Source organism: Macaca fascicularis, chromosome 3, assembly GCF_037993035.2.
Source record: "Macaca fascicularis isolate 582-1 chromosome 3, T2T-MFA8v1.1".
Classification (NCBI taxonomy): domain Eukaryota; kingdom Metazoa; phylum Chordata; class Mammalia; order Primates; family Cercopithecidae; genus Macaca; species Macaca fascicularis.
In genome coordinates, this window is record NC_088377.1 from 157566658 (window position 1) to 157585012 (window position 18355).

Consider the following 18355-nt stretch of genomic DNA (forward strand, 5'->3'; position numbering starts at 1 on the left):
GTTGGGGAAGGGATAGCATTAGGAGATATACCTAATGTAAATGACGACTTAATGAGTGCAGTACACCAACACAGCACGTGTATACACATGTAACAAACCTGCACGTTGCGCACATGTGCCCTAGAACTTAAAGTATAATAAAAAATAAAATAAATAAATAAATAAAAAGAATATCAACCTCCAGGACACTCATCCAACAAGATGCATAATGGAAGCAAGCAAATGAACCTAGCCCATATTGCTAACCCAGAGAATCATGAATAGGTAATACAGTTGTTTTAGGTCACTGATTTTCATAGTAGTTGGTATTGCAACAATGCGTAACTAATACAGCATATTATTACTAAATGTTTAAATTTTACTTAAATATAAGCCTAAATAAATGGGTTAGTCCAATTGAGTAATTGAGTGATTTCAACCTTTATTTTAAAAGCCTTTCATAATTATTGTAATTTTTTTAAAATCTGAAGTATTTATTATGTTCTGAGCATTTTGGAAGAGATTAACAGCATCAATGTAGATGGTATGGGAAATTGAATTGATACAGAACCTAATTTGTATATTGTAATTTTAATTTATCAATACTGACTATAGCTCCAATTTCTGCCTGCCTTTATAATATCAAATGGCTAAAAGTTAATAAATTCAGGGTTTACCCAGAAGCAATTAATATATTTTACTAAATATACCTTTATACAGAACCAAGCCTTAAACCACCATGGACTGTGGTCTATTTTTCTTATCATCTATTTGAAAATATCCTAAAAGAGAAGATCCAATTGCCAAACATGGAGATCAGCACTCTTAAAAGTTTAAAATGTTCGTCTGTCATTGTAATTTTGCCAAACAACGTTATTAAGAGTAATTTGTGAAATTTACTATTCAAGCTATTATTTAGGTCAAACAATCTAGTAAGCACATTAACATGAAAAACACCCCATTTTTCAGCATCTCAACTGCAATAAACCTTAAAGTATGCCAATCTTCATGCTTTAGGGCATAATTTGGTTACCAGCTGGGGTCAGGAAGAAATTTTCCCCATAGTGTAGTATTGCCAATTACCATAGGTGTAGAGTGAACAAGAGATAGAGTCAGGGGGTTACTTGGTTCTCTAAAGCATCTGGTACTGGATGCATTCTGAGTGAGAATTCAGGATAAGATGAAACATTCCATTGTCCCTCTATGTCAATTCCAATATTCCTATGAGCTGCCAATATGACACTGCCGCCACAAGGGAGGGATTTTCTACAGAACAGATGTCACTTACAGTATTATGTGGGCTATCTATCTCAACAAATAATTGCTTGGCACTTCTGCCCTATGGCAAGGGTCTGAAAATATGTTAGGGTGAGAACACACCATACAAGCAGATGGGCATAGATAAAAGAAAGAGCAAGAGCATACTGAGCCTGAAATGCATGTGTAAAAGCCAGATGGGAGGGTGGAAGCAAATGTGGTTTTTTTTCTTATCTTTAGTGACTAAAGCCCCAAATCAGGATTTTCCAGCTATTAGTTATTTAGAAGTTCTATTTTAAAATTTCTTTAAATGAGTATGAGTTGCAGGAGGCTCCAATTTATTGAAACAAAGAAACATTGCCTTTTTGGTATAAATTGCAATTCACATTTGAAAATGATTGCATTTTTCTTAAGCCCTGACACTGATATGAGACTCCCAACACCAATGTCTCCCACTTTCATGCCCCCACCCCAAAAAAAAAGAAAAAGGAAAAAACTAGGCTGGGATAAGAGGATGGACACAAAGACTGACAATGAATGACAAAGGACAATTGAGATGGGACTTGCCTGAGAGAGACAGCAAGAGAGGAAAAAAAGTCCTTTTAAAATATCAATAAGAGAATCAAAGAAAGCAAGATCCTTTTTCTGATAAAAGGGGAAAAGTTAATAACAGTGAAGAAAGAGAAGGGAATTGCAATATGCTCCTACTGTAATGGAAGAAAAGAAGATGAAGGTAGAATCAGAAAGTAACAACTTTAAATAAGTTTAACATATATGTTACTTTTACACTTTACACAATCTGTGGATTAAAGTTTTAAAAATATTCAAACTACTTGCCCCGATAGTAAACCTGACTAGCTATTTAAATAATTAGTTGGAAAAAGAAGAGGGGTGTTCGTGTTCACAGGAACCAGCAAAGAAATTTTCACTTTTAAAATACATTGATTCCAGAAAAGACCTTGGGGGCAGTTGGGGCAGGGGGGCAATAATGAAAGCATTGTAAATTATTAAAAGGCATTAAGTTATATCTCAAAATTAGAAAATGCTTGAGGGCATTATTGATACATTTTTGTGTCTGAAATGGGATGCAAGTAATAACTGAAAGTTTTCTAGACAAAAATAATTTTGCCATTCAGTAATGTCTGAAAACTGTGATTCAACTGAACATTTGTTCATATGTTGGAGCTGGTTCAAAGACGACTGTTATGGAAAACTCTAACCATTGCTTACTAGTGTCCTTTTCTATGGTCTTTTAATCTTAAGGAACACTGGAAAAATTATTTAATTTTTATCATAAGATATTAGTCCTATCACATGCTTCTCTGTTTTCAAAGTTTAATAATCCACCCTTAATTATTAATATAGAAAAACAGGATACAAGGTTCTTATGGAGAATATAACCTCAAATTTTTCTTTTTTTTTTTTTTTTTTTTGAGACGGAGTCTCGCTCTGTCACCCAGGCTGGAGTGCAGTGGCCGGATCTCAGCTCACTGCAAGCTCCGCCTCACGGGTTCACGCCATTCTCCTGCCTCAGCCTCCCGAGTAGCTGGGACTACAGGCACCTGCCACCTCGCCCGGCTAAGTTTTTGTATTTTTAGTAGAGACGGGGTTTCACTGTGTTACCCAGGATGGTCTCGATCTCCTGACCTCGTGATCCGCCCGTCTCGGCCTCCCAAAGTGCTGGGATTACAGGCTTGAGCCACCGCGCCCGGCCTAACCTCAAATTTTTCTATCTGGCTTCTAGCTATAGTCTAGCTTAGAAAAGTATAATGTGGGAGAAATTACCTAAGAATCAACCATGTAATTTATTTACTCTTCCCAGTACTCAAAGCAAAAAAGGTCAGTGGGAGGGTTAAGGATACACCACCCCATTTCAGCAGACTTAGGAGTTGGACTTTATCTGAAAGAAAATGAGAAGGCACTGAAGAACTTTCGTTGGTGTGTTTGTTTAGGAAAGGGGTATCATAGTCACATTTAGATGGTGACTAATCTCTGAGGATATGTAGTAGAGAAAGACTGAATAGGAACAAGACTGGACCCAACGACATCAATGTGGAATATTGTAAGAATACAGAAATAATGATGACAAATAATGATGACCTTGATTAGGGTGGTAGCAGCAACAATAAAGGAAGGAGGATAGATTTGAGAACTCTTTACAAGGCAGATTCAACAGGATTTGGCAATAACAGAGATGAAGGAGAGAGAATGAAAGGATGACCCCTATTTTAAGCCTTGACTAAGTGCATGAGTAAGTATTCCAGTTATGAAGTACACAACACATAAGAAGAAGCAAGTTTTTCATTTCATTTATGCTTGTGGCGGCATATGGAGAAACTAGCTTATTAATTTAGTTTGGGTCTAATTACTGAATTTGAAGTGGCATCTAGGTAGAAGAGGATGGATACTTGGATGTGTAGCTCAGAGGAGGGCTATAAATGAGACAAATATTTGTAGGTTATTAACATTTACATGTATCAAAGCAGTGTTAGTGGATAAATTTGCCTGTGATAGTATGAAAAGTCAAAAGCAAAGAAATCCAAAAACAGTTTTAAGGAAAACCAAATATTTGGTAAGCACCTACTGTGCTCTAGTTTCCGGAGCTGCATCTATCAATAAGACAGGCAGGCTCCCTTCTCTCATGCAGTTACATTTTCAGTGAATGAGTCAAACAATGAACCAAGAAACAAAAACAACAACAAAAACCCTAAGATAATAGTGCGGTGTTTTCAGAGACTTTTAAAAGTTGTGTAGAAAATAAGACAGCAACGGTAATAATGATTACCTGGAACTGGCAGAACATTTTCAGGGAGAGGCCGGAAGTGAGACAAGCAAAGGAAAGCCTGAGGGAACATCTGGAGCCCCTGGGAAGCAGAGCCGGAAATGGGACTAGGTCTCCATAAAGACAAAAGCAGGGAAGCTGTGATCACTCAGAGCCAATCAAGACACCGGAAAGGGGAAAGTTCGTCTTCTCTCTGATAAGAGCACTAGAAGATGAAAAGTGATTCTGCCAAAGCTGCTGCTTACACAGGATTCAGAGTAGTCAGAATGGACAAGTCTCAAAAAAGTTGTAGAAAGACAATGACTTGAACTTAAACTCTAGAAAGCTGAAAGGATAGCAGGAATGATGGGTAGCTGTTGAACCTAGTGAGCAAAAATAATAATTAACGAATAACCAAGACACGATACTTCCTTATATTTTGAACTGAATCTCTTAGTTTCTATAGTTAAATATCAATATTAAAATGTAATGTTGAATAGAAATGTATATTATTTCTGTTTTTGTCAATTATCTATATCTGAAATTTTAGCCACGGGATCAGTTAACACGTAGAGACACCATTATTCATTCAGTGGCAGCTACTAGAAATAATTAGCATCTGTGTCTCCGAACATGCATATTTAAAAGATAATTGAAAATGAGGAGAGCAGTTTGCCACTAAAAATTAGCAAAACTAAGTTATTTGTTGAGTGTATATTATTTTAAAAATCTAAAGAAATATTTTTGATCAATGTCATGATGCATTTTCAAATAACTATGGGAAATTTAAAGAGGTCGCTACTAGTTATAATAAACTCCTAAAAGCCTTCAGAAGAGGAGACATACAAGAAAAATTTGAAAATGGACAATGGTCTTTACATTTACACAGGAAGATTATGAAGTTAAAGGTGACCAATTTTCTATGTTTCAAGATAAGTAAAAGGAAATTACACTAAAATTACAGGTCAATAATAGTGAAGAAAAGGGAGAACATTAATATTCTAACTTCTCCAGATCCTGCAATTTATTACCCAAAGGTTGTCTGATTCTCTCTGCTTTATTACCTAAAATCAAGACAGACTCAGAGATGTAGGTATAGATTAATAAGAACCACAGTGCCATACTGCCTTCTACTTGAGGACTCTAAGAGAACAGGTGACTCCCACTCTAATTTCCCTCGGCTTCAGTGAGCCATTTTCCTCCATTAGTAAGCTCTTGGGCTATCAAGCTGTTTCACAGGGTATTAGATGCTGAGTTTCAGGTGTATAATATATGTTATTCAGACAACACAATGGGCATTATGTGACTTCTTTAAGCTTCTTGATTATGGTGTTGATCAAAATGCTTATAAACTTAGCATAAGCATGGCTACCATTTCAGTTCATCCAGTACTCATTATCAGAGAATGCAAGATACATTTGCTCAAGTCTGAACCATGCATTCCTCACATTTATAACGAAAGGAAACTCTGGGGGAAAATGTCTTCATTCTTATTTGAAAAATATTTTTACAGACAATGCACAGTTGTTTTTACTTTTTCAGCTTTGCAGTTTCTCTAATTTCTATCCCTTTTATCAACTCTATAGGGAGAGGGACTTAAAGTATGTAAAGTATAATGTACAGGCTACTTGACATAATTTTTTAAGCCTGAGTTTCACAAAAAAAAAAAACAAACCTAAGGTTTTAAGAGGTCTTTGAAATATATGACTTCAAAAGGGTGTTCAGCATAAATGTAAATGAGATTTATATCTGGAGGAGATGAGCAAATCCTACAGGTTATTTAACAAATTTAAAACACCCAAAGCACAACTAGAAAATGAGATCTAAACATCGAAGACTTAGTTACTGAGGTTGTGATTGAATATTTTTTCCTCCTCGTGTTCCATAAGTTTTACCTCTGTGTCAGGATTAATATCCTCTATATACATCTCTTGGTATTTTTTATATTTTGAATCCCAACTCCATTCCCTGCAGCCCTCCAGCCCTATGGCCGCAGAGAAAAGGAAGGATGAATGCCAATGTTGGAAAAAGGAAGATGTAAGAAGTTTCCAGCAGACCAAGATATCGTATGTTTTCTCCAAAACAAATTATAGAAAGAGGACAAACAGAGACTGGGAGGCAGATATGAAGGTCCTGATCCCCTATTCTGGCACAAAACCACTAGTACATATGCGATGGAAAGTTTGCAAAAGGACAGAAACTCCAATGTATCCACTATCACTGCTTCAATAAATGTAAATGTTAATCACCTACAAATATTTTTCTCCAGTTTATAGCCTTTCTCTGAGCTACACATTCAAGTATGCAACTGCCTCTACCTAGGGGCCTCTTCAAATTCAATGCAGTCCAACAGAGAAAAGAAAAATACACAGGAGAAGCACCTTAGTGTTGAAGCACTTTAGTATGTCAAAAATGGTGACCTAAACATCCCTGCAGGCTCCCGGTGGATGAGGGGCAGCAACCAAAAGAGTCTAGCCTGGGCTCTGTGTTTGAGACTCCAGATCTGTTGGCATTGACCGCTGGTGTTGATGCTGCCAGGAACACATGCCATGAATCCTGTTAGCCACAGACTCAGCAATGCAAGCCAGCAGGAAGGCCAGTGGCAGGCAGAGGAAGAAGCATCTTGGAGGTAGCCATCCAGGTGAGAGGACATAAGCACATGAAAGCTTTGCTTCACATCCATGAAAGTCTGAGTGTTTGCCAAAAAGAGACAGATTTCACCTTAAAGTAACCACTTTACACAAAAAGGCTTGGAGACATTTAACTGGGAAGTTACATTTTCATCCTAATATCCTCTCCCCAATTAGCAAGCTCCTTTTTCCCATCTCTTTCCACCTTCCATCCCCAAGTAAGATGTACATGTTGATAGAGTGGTGCGGAATTCAAGACGTTGTAGAAAAGAAAAAAGCTACATTTTTTCTCATAATTTTCCACCTCTCTACCCTTATCAACAAAATTAAAGTAAGCATTCCAAGAAGGTAGAGCTTCCCACATAGAGTATCTCTATTCACATTCAACACAGAGCTGACCTATGATGTAGCTTAGAAACAGTGTCCTATTGATTAAAGAATACCTCTTATTTTAAATACTCCAAAAGCAGTCTAATTTCGCTCTTTAAAATAATTTAACAAATATTTGTTGAAACACATTACAAGGTGTCAATAAGAAGTCTCACAGCATTTAAAAGACACGTATCACAGTGTAAGTCTCTAAGGCTTAGAATCTTTCCAGTAATGTGCCTCAACGCTTAGTCAAAGTGTGAGCTGACTGATGACTTCACATAGCTTTTTGGTTTTTGTTTTTGCTTTTTTGAAACAGAGTTTTCCTGTCACCCAGGCTGGAGTGCAGTGGCACAATCTTGGCTCACTGCAACCTCCACCTCCCAGGTTCAAGCGATTATCCTGCCTCAGCCTCCCAAGTAGCTGGGGCTACAGGCACATGCCACTACACCCAGCTAATTTTTATAATTTTTTTTAGTAGAGATGGGGTTTTTGGCCAGACTGGTCTCCAATGCCCGACCTCAAGTCCTTATGTCCACTCGCCTCGGCCTCCCAAAGTGCTGGGATTGCAGGCATGAGCCACCATGCCCAGCCAACTTCAGACAGTTTCAAAGTGGGCAATACCTTCATAAAGTCACTGAAGACGAAAAAAAAAAAAAAAAAACCTCAGCTTTTTGAGGCCAGAAATGTAATTCTTATCACATCGCATAGTTTTGAACAAACTCTGAAATGTTGGCACATGCTAACCAAAGGCAAGGTTGACCAAATGCACCCAGGGTGTCTGTCTACATATCACTTTTGCAGAGTCTGAAGTCTGTTCATCACGTGTTAACTTTTCTTTTTATTGCATAGGCTGATCCTGTTCCCCATCAGAAACAGGATTTCCTACCTTAGATTTTTTAAATGTTTAAGATTTAGAGACTATATTTGGGTCAACTTTAACTGTTCAAAACAAACTTGACAGAATTACCTTAATGGACAATATGAGTTCAAAGCTCTCCATCCTGCAGATGTGATTGAAGAGATCTAATCACCTAGGGTGTTAAATGGTGAAGACTTAACTAAGACAATAAGAGCAGGCATCATAATGACCTGTGTTAATAGCCACAAATTGAGATAACTGCCTAGCTCATGCAATTACTTGGAGGCCATGTCTGTACAACCCCTTTTGCCTCCCAATTCTAATAACAGACAATCCCTTGCCTCTCTCCTACCGCCATCAAAGCAAACACCTGACTTTTTAAAAAAATGAGCACTTACCATCTTGGTCATAATGACCAGGCCAAGGGCTAGACATGTGACCCAACAAATGTTCCCTAGAATAGTTCATTCACACTGGAGCTGAATAACATTACTCATTTTTCTTGATGGCAAGCTGTGAGGATGTGAGCCTGGAGGGACTGAAGCCTATACTGTTTGCTGCAAGGAGGAGCTGGTCTGAGAACAAAGACAATATGCAGAGAGAAGCACAGATGAGACAAAGAGCTGTTCCTAGTGATATTTGAAGTTCTGGCTCTAGTCACCCCTGATATCAGCTCTCTTTCCTGGAAATAGCAGCCAACAAATTCACTCTGTGACTTCATCTACTTCATACTGAGTTACTCTTACTGAGAATCATCCGTGTTTTCAATAATAAAGCTAGTGAGAAAGTAGCGGGACCCAACAAAGCAGACAAATAAGAACCGCTAGGTCATAGTCAGAAAACAGTAATGCTGGTGCTAGTCATGCAATTTTGAGATCATTTCTTAAAATCTCTGAACCTCAGTTCAAAATCTGCAAATGGGGCTTCCAGCTACTGAACTAGATTATTGAAGAATTAGAATACTATATGTAAAGTGATTTGCGTGATGCCTGTCCCATAGCACTTGCTTACCAAGTCCTAAAAATATACTGTTTTGATCATGAGGTTGTGAGGATAATGATGAGGAAGACCCAAAGAAAACAAAGATTATAGAACTCAGAATCTTCTACAACTTTTCATTAAAACCCTATCTGCTTAAATATTTTTGAGGACCAAAAAAAAAAAAAACTGCAAGCACTAAAAAGAAAAATGTAATGAAGTTAGAAATAATTATAAACAGAACATACTGATTATTTTAAGAAGCAATGGTATTTGAAAGTTCAACTTACAGTAAATAAGCATTGTTATTGAAAGTTTACTCAAGGTCAATGAAATAGTCTTATTTTTAAGAAAAATTGTAATATGAAAAATAAAGCAAGTATTATTGATATAGCTGCTTCCTGAAAATGGAGGTGGCAATACTTGTAGGCCCAATTCAAATGTCTCCACAATAACAAAGCCTTCCTTGACATCACCAAAACCATGTATGATACTATACACCACACCAATGGTGCAAGCTTTTCCTTCATTGAATTTATTTATTTCCCATTCCACACTATAAAACCCTCGTAGCAAGGCCTCTTTTTTCATATCTGTACCTTTAAGATGTAGCTCAATAACTTGGTCAAAAGCAGGTGCTCAAAATATAGTGTTAAAATTAGACTCAATTTCAGATGTACACTGAGAGTATGGGACATGGGTTCCAATCTTGCTCCTGCCACTTACTAGATGTGCTACCTTGAATAATCCTTGATATAGGATTATATCCTCATAGTGTTTGCTTTCAAAGTTACCTACACTAACCTCTTACTCCAGTACAAAAATTCCATCTCAATGCATTTTCCACCTATACACACTGTGATAGATCCTCTACAAAACGTAATCTTCAGTCAAACTTCATAACCAGCTTTTGGCATAACTATTATCTTTCACATTGAATAAGTCAACAAAGCAATGCTTTGTAAGGCCCACTATCAGACAGCCAGCAATGCAGACTCAGAATTCTAACTTTAAAAAACAGTCCTTCCTACACACTACACCACTTCACTGTGCCTTAAAAGTCCTGGAGTGTTTTTAAAAATTTTATCTCTATTAATAATCTTCATTATGGCATACTACAATGATTGATTCAAATAGCCAAATGAGATCATATAAAACTTCCTTGTAAAGTATAAAGTGCTCCAAAATATCAAGTAGTAGTAGTATCATGACAATGATGTAGATGATAATGATAATAACAGGAAAGGGAAAACTATGTACTTTGGGTGCTTTGTTGCATTAATATTTCCATGCTGTTAAATGGGTCAGTTACTGTAAATTGTAGCTATTTACTGAGAATTGGGAGGAAGCCCTGGATTTTTATTCTTTTTTTTTTTCTTCAGTTTTTCGAGTACAATTAAAATGTACAGATTTTCAGAGGTAGTTACTATACTTACTTAGAAATTATGGCTGTATATGTATACAGATACATACCTTGGTAAAGAAGGGTAATTGACTTGAATAAATTTGTGGTCTTGCTGGGACAAGTCTATGCAACATTGGTTTGTACGAAAACTGCATGTGGAACTCTGTTCTCTGGGCACTGATTTCCTGGCTGATTTGAAGTCTTCTCTCCTTTTCTCCTAATTGTTCTTTCAGCTGAAATTGAAGTCCAGTTAAAGCTTGTAACATATTTCTCTTCTTTTCTTCTCACTATTAGTGGATTTGGAAAAAAGGAGCACTGCAAAACACATACAAAATAATATTTTATCACCTGAGACTACATATTATAAAATAAATTTAGTAAATGATAAGGGAAGTATTTGAAATAGAAAACAAACTCATTCTTTAATGGTTATGGTTCGCCTATAAAGAGGTAATTCTTAATGTTCAAGTTTAAAAAAAAAAGATGAGAAGAAACAGTTGGCATTCAGCTAACAATTGTGTTTGGAGATTTGTGCCTGACTTTGTTATTCTGAGCAAAGCCAGGTACCAGTCTCTTGGGATTATGTACAAAGGCAAGAAAAAAAGTGGACATGTACAAACCTCAAAGGTGACTGCTGGGTTAATAAAACAGTCTGTTTTCTGTTCACCCACTCTTGCTCTCAGTGTGCAAGTATATTAAAATATGTCAAAAGGAAAACCATTCGCTGTGCAAAAATAATTCAACTACAACTCACAATTTCCAGCTGGTGGAGTGCCTTAGTGTATTTAAGTGCACGAACAAGTGACCCGTACATCTACCCAGATGAAAGTTGTATCCTCATTAAATGAGAAACAAACACAAAATAGGAACAACTGTCACACAGAAAAACAGACCACAATAGACTCCGCATTTCCCACACTCAATTTCTGGCTTGAGCTATGGCACACTCAACAACAGTGCTGTCCTGGAAGTAACCTCTTAAAAGGGACCGAAAATAAAACAAGGAAGCTGCTAGGTGACCTAAATGTCTTGCTAATGGTCATCCAAATTCTCATTCAGAGTATCTGGGAAAACATCGTTTTCTTTCTGGGCCCTAAAAACTCCCATATTAGGTAAGACATTATGTAATAACAGTAATGTGAAGTAACTGGAATAAACAGACCCAACACCCAAGGAATTTAGAATTAATGAGGTAAGTTATATTTTGAAATAACTCTTTTAGATAACCTCTGGTTTTAGCATTTGTAATATATTATACCAACCTTTTATATTCTGATTTTCTCTAGGGAACTAAATCATTGATAGGACTCTGAAAAGAAAAAAAAAGAGAGAAGTTACTGGTTTTTAACTTTAATAATACTGTTCTTATTTGATTCATACATTGTACATTATTATAAGGCAGAAACATACATCGGATGTTCAATGTGATAAGTTGCATCTTATACACAACAGGACATACAATAGGAGCGTGTGTCTCCAAAAGGCAGATAGACAATATATGGAATAATAAGGGAACACTACTTGAGAGCAAATAACTGATTACAAAAGTATGGTACTAACAATTATGTCAAAGTAGGGTAAGATGTTCCACTTGTATACAGGCAACACCTCTGTTAAAATATTTTCATAGCAATTAGCACATGCTAATTTCCTGTTTACTATTCCCTCCCCTCAACTAGAATATAAGCTCCTCAGGGTAAAATTTATTATATGTTATGTCTTATATCATTAGAACTAGTACAGTCTCTGGCACATAATACAAACTCCAAAATTATTAATTGGTTGTTTGGCTAACTGATTAATTATAGCTGTACACATGACAATTGGTGCCCAATATTGAATTGTCAACCTCCTACTGGAAGACAGTAGAGGAACTGGAAAGGGAAGATGTTTCTAGAAAGAGACTAATGTTTTCTATGACAAACTGTAGCCCAGGAGCAATGGATATATGTATACAAAAAAAGAACCACACAGCTCTAAATTATGTTTTAAACTAGAATATATAAAACAACCATTAAAATGAAATTGAAGCCCAATAGAAGAATGTAGGTAATAAGGGATCAGCAAACCAATCTAAATAAATTAAAATGTCTAGGCCCAGACTAATTATGTGAGCTTGGAAACAAGAAAAGTGTTTGAGGAACCAAAGTTAATGATAAGAAAAACTTATTAAAAATAGGAAAAGATAGATTTTAAAAACCAAGAGCTAGTAGGCTTGATTTTTAGGCCTCATGAAATTCTAAGGCATATTGATTATTAAACAGCTCGTCTATGAATTCATGAAAAATAAAGTGGAATTCACTAGGAGATAGGGAGCTGGAGTCAAGAGAGTATTGCATGAAGACAAAAGTCCTTGGTTCATATTCTGAATGTGTGCTTCCTCTTACTTTAGTGATTTTCCTTTTCCCATAGTTAAACTATGTCTCCCTCCACTACTACATTAAGTCCTAAGTCTTAGTACCTGTAAATATGACCTTATTTGGAAATAAGGGTCTTTGCAAATGTAATTAAGGTACACATTAAGATGAAGTTATATTAGAGTAGGGTGGGCCCTTAATTCAAAATAACTGGTGTTACAGAAAGAGGGAAAGAGACACAGAGAACATGGACAGAGAAAGAACCCAATGTGATGAAGAAAGCAGAGATTAGAATCGTGCTAGGAGGCAAGCTTGGAATTCTCCCTCTAAGCCCTCAAGAAGGAACCACTCCTGCTGACAACTTGATGTGTGAATTCTGTCCTCCAGAACTGTGAAAGAATAAATTTCTGTTGTCTTCAGCCACCCAGTTTGTGGTCATTTGTTATGACAGCCCTAGGAAATGAGTACACCATCCTATAAAAAGGAGTTAGTGATGTATCTTCCCCAGGCGATTGTCGGGAGGATTAGAATACAGCATAAGTAAATATTAATTTCAGCAAAGCATTTTACTAAGATTCTTATAATGCATTCACTGATAAAATAAATCTATGTGAGCTCAATTATTAGTTAGGTTCAGAGTTGCTAAAATTGCCATTCCCAAAGACAGCTGATTAATAATTCAACATAAACTTAATCTTTCCCAAAATATTCACTTATGGATATACCGAAAATAACTCTCAGGTCTCAGATTTCTATCTTTTAAGGCCTTTTATAGACAAACAGACACAAGTTTCAGAAAGTCACCGAAGTAATAATGTTAATGATGGACACAGAACCTTTCGTTCATCATTAGTTGTCCAACATATTTACAGGACTTAGAGAAGTACATAGAATGGATGCTATCCAAATAAGGGAGAAAAAAGTAAGTTGGGAAAAATAAAAGTAACACATTTAAAAATAAAATTCTTGTTATCTTAATAAATTTCTTATCCTAACAATATAATTTATTAACCATTATTAATAGTAATTTAATACTTTAAACATCAAACAGTGCTTGACACAAAGTAGATACTCAATAAATTACTGTCATTATTAATAGTATGATAAGCTAGAATGATGGACCAGACCCACTTCAGCAAAAAACACACAGTATTTCATTCGGGCTCAAAATTTAAATGGCTATAAGGTAGAAAATACCCAGGCTCATCATTAACTCATAGGAAATAGATTTGGAGATTTCAATTGATCAAAGTTTCAGTGAACGCATCCAAACAGTGTTTTGTGAGACCTCTAAAACAAAAATAAAACAAAATAAACAACAAATGTGAGAATTTAGGATAAATCAGTAGATGTACGTAAGCCCGTGACAATTTGCAAAGGGCAAGCATAAGGGGGATTGTTTTTCTAAAAGCAGCAATTCTCCTCTGTAAATCTGAGAGATGTTCTGGATGCTGTGGGGGTGAAGTTCCAAGGGAGATGGAGAGTTTCTGCACGCTCCCATCCCACACTTCCAGAAGATGAAGAGATGTAGGTCCCCATGGCATGCGAATCCGAGGAAGCAGATCTCTTGGTGAAAGACCTTTCTTCTGCCACCTAGAAACAACCGACGCTTCATAAAAGCAGCATCCAGGAAATACAACAGCAGTAAAAATTATGAGAGGCTCCCTCAGTTGAGACTGAAGCATGCAAACAAGGATGACAGAAATGCGAAGGGCTCAAAGAAAGACATAGCTAGGAAGGGACATTGAAACATCTCACTCTCAGAGAACCAAAGAAGACCCCCACACCCCCGGAATGAGGAGGGAGGACATTTGACAGAGAATGAAGACAAAGATATCAGAAAAGAAAAATTTCCCCACACACTGACTGTCATGAGCATCAGGGATAGCCAAGAAAAGTAAGGCAGATCTAATGTCAGTAGTGTGGTCCTTTGTTAATTAAACCTCCCTTTTTAAAAGCTGTTAAAGAGTATCACATGTGATGTGGAACCTTCTGGATGTAAGATGTATTTTTCTATATGTTGACTAGGAACATGGAGCCTATAATATTCATCACAGAAGTAATCCGGGCTCTTTAGACCTCAGTTATTTCTAATGCAAGGTTTCAGGCAGTTTTGGATACAAACTACACTCTTTTCCTGTGGCTGCTTTTAAACAAATTTACCAAAAATTTTGTGGCTTCAAACAACACACATTTTTTGCTCTTATAGTTCTGTAGTAGAGAAGTCTGAAAGTAGTTTCCCTAACGTAAAGTCAAGATGTCAGCAGGATAGAGTGACTTTTTTAGGAGGCTTTAGGGGATAATCCATTTTCTTGCTTTTATCAGATTCTAGATGCTGCCTATATTCTCTGGCTTGTGGCCCCTTCCTCCATCTTTGAAGTGTGTCACTCCAACCTCTGGTTCCATGGTAACATGTCCTTCTCTTTTACTCTGATGTCTGCATCCCTCTTATAAGGACTGTGTGATTGCTTTGGGTTCACCAAAGATAACCCATAAAAAAATCTCCCCACCTCAACATCCTTAACTTAATCACATATGCAAGTTTCTTTTGCCATATATAGTAACATCCACAAGTTCCAGGGATTAGGACATGGACATATCTGGGGGTTCATTATTCAGCATACCACGTCCACTTAAAAAAGAAACATTATAGGGAGAGAATATAGTATAGAGTGAAAGCATAAACCAGCTTCTTGCTTCACAGACACTTAAAGTGCTTTTTATATGCCAGATGCTTTTATAAGTGCTTAACAAATATTAGTTCATTATTACTCTATACAGTTCTAGGGCATAGGGATAATTATAATTCCCCATTTTTCTGAAGAGAAAGCTGAAGGATAAGTTACTTGTATATGGCTTTGTGGTTATTTAGAGCTGGTATGAATCCAAATCATGCCTCTTAACTAGGTGACCTTGACACAGTATTTTCACTAGAAAGAACATATTTTACATGGTTGGTGTGAGGATTTAAATCAAATAATGTATATAAAGTGTTTATCACAGTTCCTGGCTCAAAATTTACTCATTACATGGTAGATAGTAAAATAACTATGTTAGAGACATCGACCAAAGAAATGGAAAAGAAGAATAAAAATGGTTAGGGAACTAGAAACACTATCATCTTAAAAATGGTAGTTTAGCTTGGAGAAGAAAAGAATTATATGGGGGGGACATGATAGCTGTCTTGAAATATGTGATGAACTTTCATGTGAAGGAGAAGTAGATTTATTTTAATGTTACCCCATAAAACCAAACTAAAACCTAAGGGTGGAAATTACATGGTGATAAAATCTGGCTCAAAAAAAAAGGAAATATCCAATAATTAGAGTGTTACACCAGTGAAAAAGGCTGCCCCAGAGTTTTTTAAGCTTTCAGTAAGTTGAAATGTTCAAGCACAAGCTAAATTACTCTCTGTAGTATATAAAATATAGAAAGGTTTTCAACAATGAGAGGAACATTAAAATACATTCATGCATTTATTCAGCAAACATTTACTGACCATCTTCAGGGCACAGTGCCTGTAAGGCCCCTTACAACTCTAAAAATAATAGAATCTACTATTCTATGAAAGAGCAAATAAGAGCATATGTCCCCAAAATGTACAGAATTTCGGGCTGATTCTCATTGAAGGGTCTACTGATTCTTTCAATCAGGTTCTCTAGTTTGTCTGGCATGATCTTCAATAAGCTTTATTTTCACAGTCACTTATCACTAGTCACAGGAAGACTTTTTCTACAGTAAAGAATCAGTTCTTGGCCGGGCGCGGTGGCTCAAGCCTGTAATCCCAGCACTTTGGGAGGCCGAGACGGGCGGATCACGAGGTCAGGAGATCGAGACCATCCTGGCTAACATGGTGAAACCCCGTCTCTACTAAAAAATACAAAAAAAAAAAAAACTAGCCGGGCGAGGTGGCGGGCGCCTGTAGTCCCAGCTACTCGGGAGGCTGAGGCAGGAGAATGGCGTAAACCCGGGAGGCGGAGCTTGCAGTGAGCTGAGATCCAGCCACTGCACTCCAGCCTAGGAGACAGAGCGAAACTCCGCCTCAAAATAAATAAATAAATAAATAAAAATAAAAAAAAATAAAAAGAATCAGTTCTTAATGGGAAAATCACTCATTTTTATATTTCTGAGAAAAGAGATTTTTCTCTAAAGGAAAGAATTTTATTTCACAATCGTTGCTTTTTTCTTTCAGTCTATGCAAACAAATGCAATAACATCTTTTAACCAAAAAATAAAGAGAAAAAGAGGATTCCTCTCATTTAATGTGGAGCATTTGCCATCCTTGAAAGAATCCAACAAAAATAAACCACTCTGTTGGACCCCCAAATAAATTAATTATGGTGGAAACCTATTGAGTCTGATTTGTCCTGGGAGTTATTAAGGGGTTGCCTACCTACTTCTCATTTAATCCGCTTGACTAAATAAGATTGCTTTGCCGGAGAATTACCTGAATTACACACATAATCCAAGAAAGTCTCCAATTAATGACCAAAATGTCCCCAGTGTCTATACCATCCATACAACATTTCACCACACAGCAGCTGATGGCATTTATTACACAGCTGTTAGTATGTGTCAGAATTAACCAGCCAATCGGATAGACCTCTATGTGATTTTTGCTGCTTACAATACTTTCTTAGCAGAAGATACAGAATAGGAATACTAATAACCCAAATACAGGTTGACTTTAATGAGCTCTTACCATGTCATGGTATCATCATAGGCAATTCTTTCAATGGCCATGCCAAGCAGGAGCCCCTCTTATCCTATCTAAAGAATGTGATGGAGCCAACATTAAAACTAACAGGGATGTGGAGTTCTTGAACTGTTATTGACTGATAAACCGCTTCCACAATCTTTAACCCTTTCCCTAACAAAGACAAATACGTTAGAAGAAATATTGAAGAGTAATTACAAACCTGTATTTTGATATCTTTTACAGAAATAAACAGTGTGCCAAAGATGGGATTAGAACCTAGTTCTCTAGATACCTATGTTCCAAATAGCTACTGATTAAGTTAAATGTAAAAAGTATTCTCAGCCCTGTGGGCTAGCCACATCACTGAGTTATTAAATATCATGCAAGAGTCTGTATAGGCAAGAATGCTGCTTTAAAATACGGTAAATTTCCTTCTCTTTCCTTTCAAAATGCCCCAAGGCACTCGTATACATTGTGGACACCACTGGCCTGAAAATTCTCAGTTGAGGGAAAAAGAAATCCAAAATCCTTGAATTTATAAGAGCACTAAAAGCATCTAAAATGATAACTATTTTGCCCCTTTAACACCAAAAGATCAACTGATTTTTTATTTTTCCCTTGGAGTTGACCTTTATTAAACCCATAGCATGCCAAAGTTATGGCCTGAAGCAATTTTTTCAGTGACTGCCTTGACTTGGGACAAGAATAGACATTTTACTCACCCTGTCTCTGAATCATCATTCCTTATCACTACTGATGGTCAGTCTAACAAAGAAAAACATTTTTCAACGTTTAGAAAACACTAAAACTTTCTGTTGAATTATTTATTTCCTCCATTTCAAATACATTCAGACCTGCAAAATGTTTCCAAATTCTAAAATTATCAAATTTTTTCTCAAAGTTTTTTATTAAGCTCTTCAATAAAACGTTTGTATTCAGTTATGTATAAAAAATAATGAGCTCATTGTGCCTGCATCATAAAAAGCTAAAACCATTTCTTTTGATCAATTGACTACCTGCTGGCATCTTTTCCTAATGGGGAAATTAATTTTAAGGCT

General features: G+C 36.6%; 1 protein-coding gene across 2 annotated transcripts in view; it reads right to left on the reverse strand.

The window, feature by feature from the left end:
- The window catches only part of TFEC (transcription factor EC), a 200829-nt gene that overhangs the window by 143334 nt on the left and 39140 nt on the right, over nucleotides 1-18355 (reverse strand). For both annotated transcript variants that reach the window (XM_005550568.5, XM_005550566.5), the window contains exons 2-3: nucleotides 11504-11550; nucleotides 10310-10556 (exon numbers count right to left, since the gene is read on the reverse strand). In XM_005550568.5, the coding sequence (XP_005550625.3) occupies nucleotides 10310-10507 (198 nt within the window). In that variant the 5' untranslated portion in view covers nucleotides 10508-10556; nucleotides 11504-11550. The remainder of the gene's footprint in view (nucleotides 1-10309; nucleotides 10557-11503; nucleotides 11551-18355) is intronic.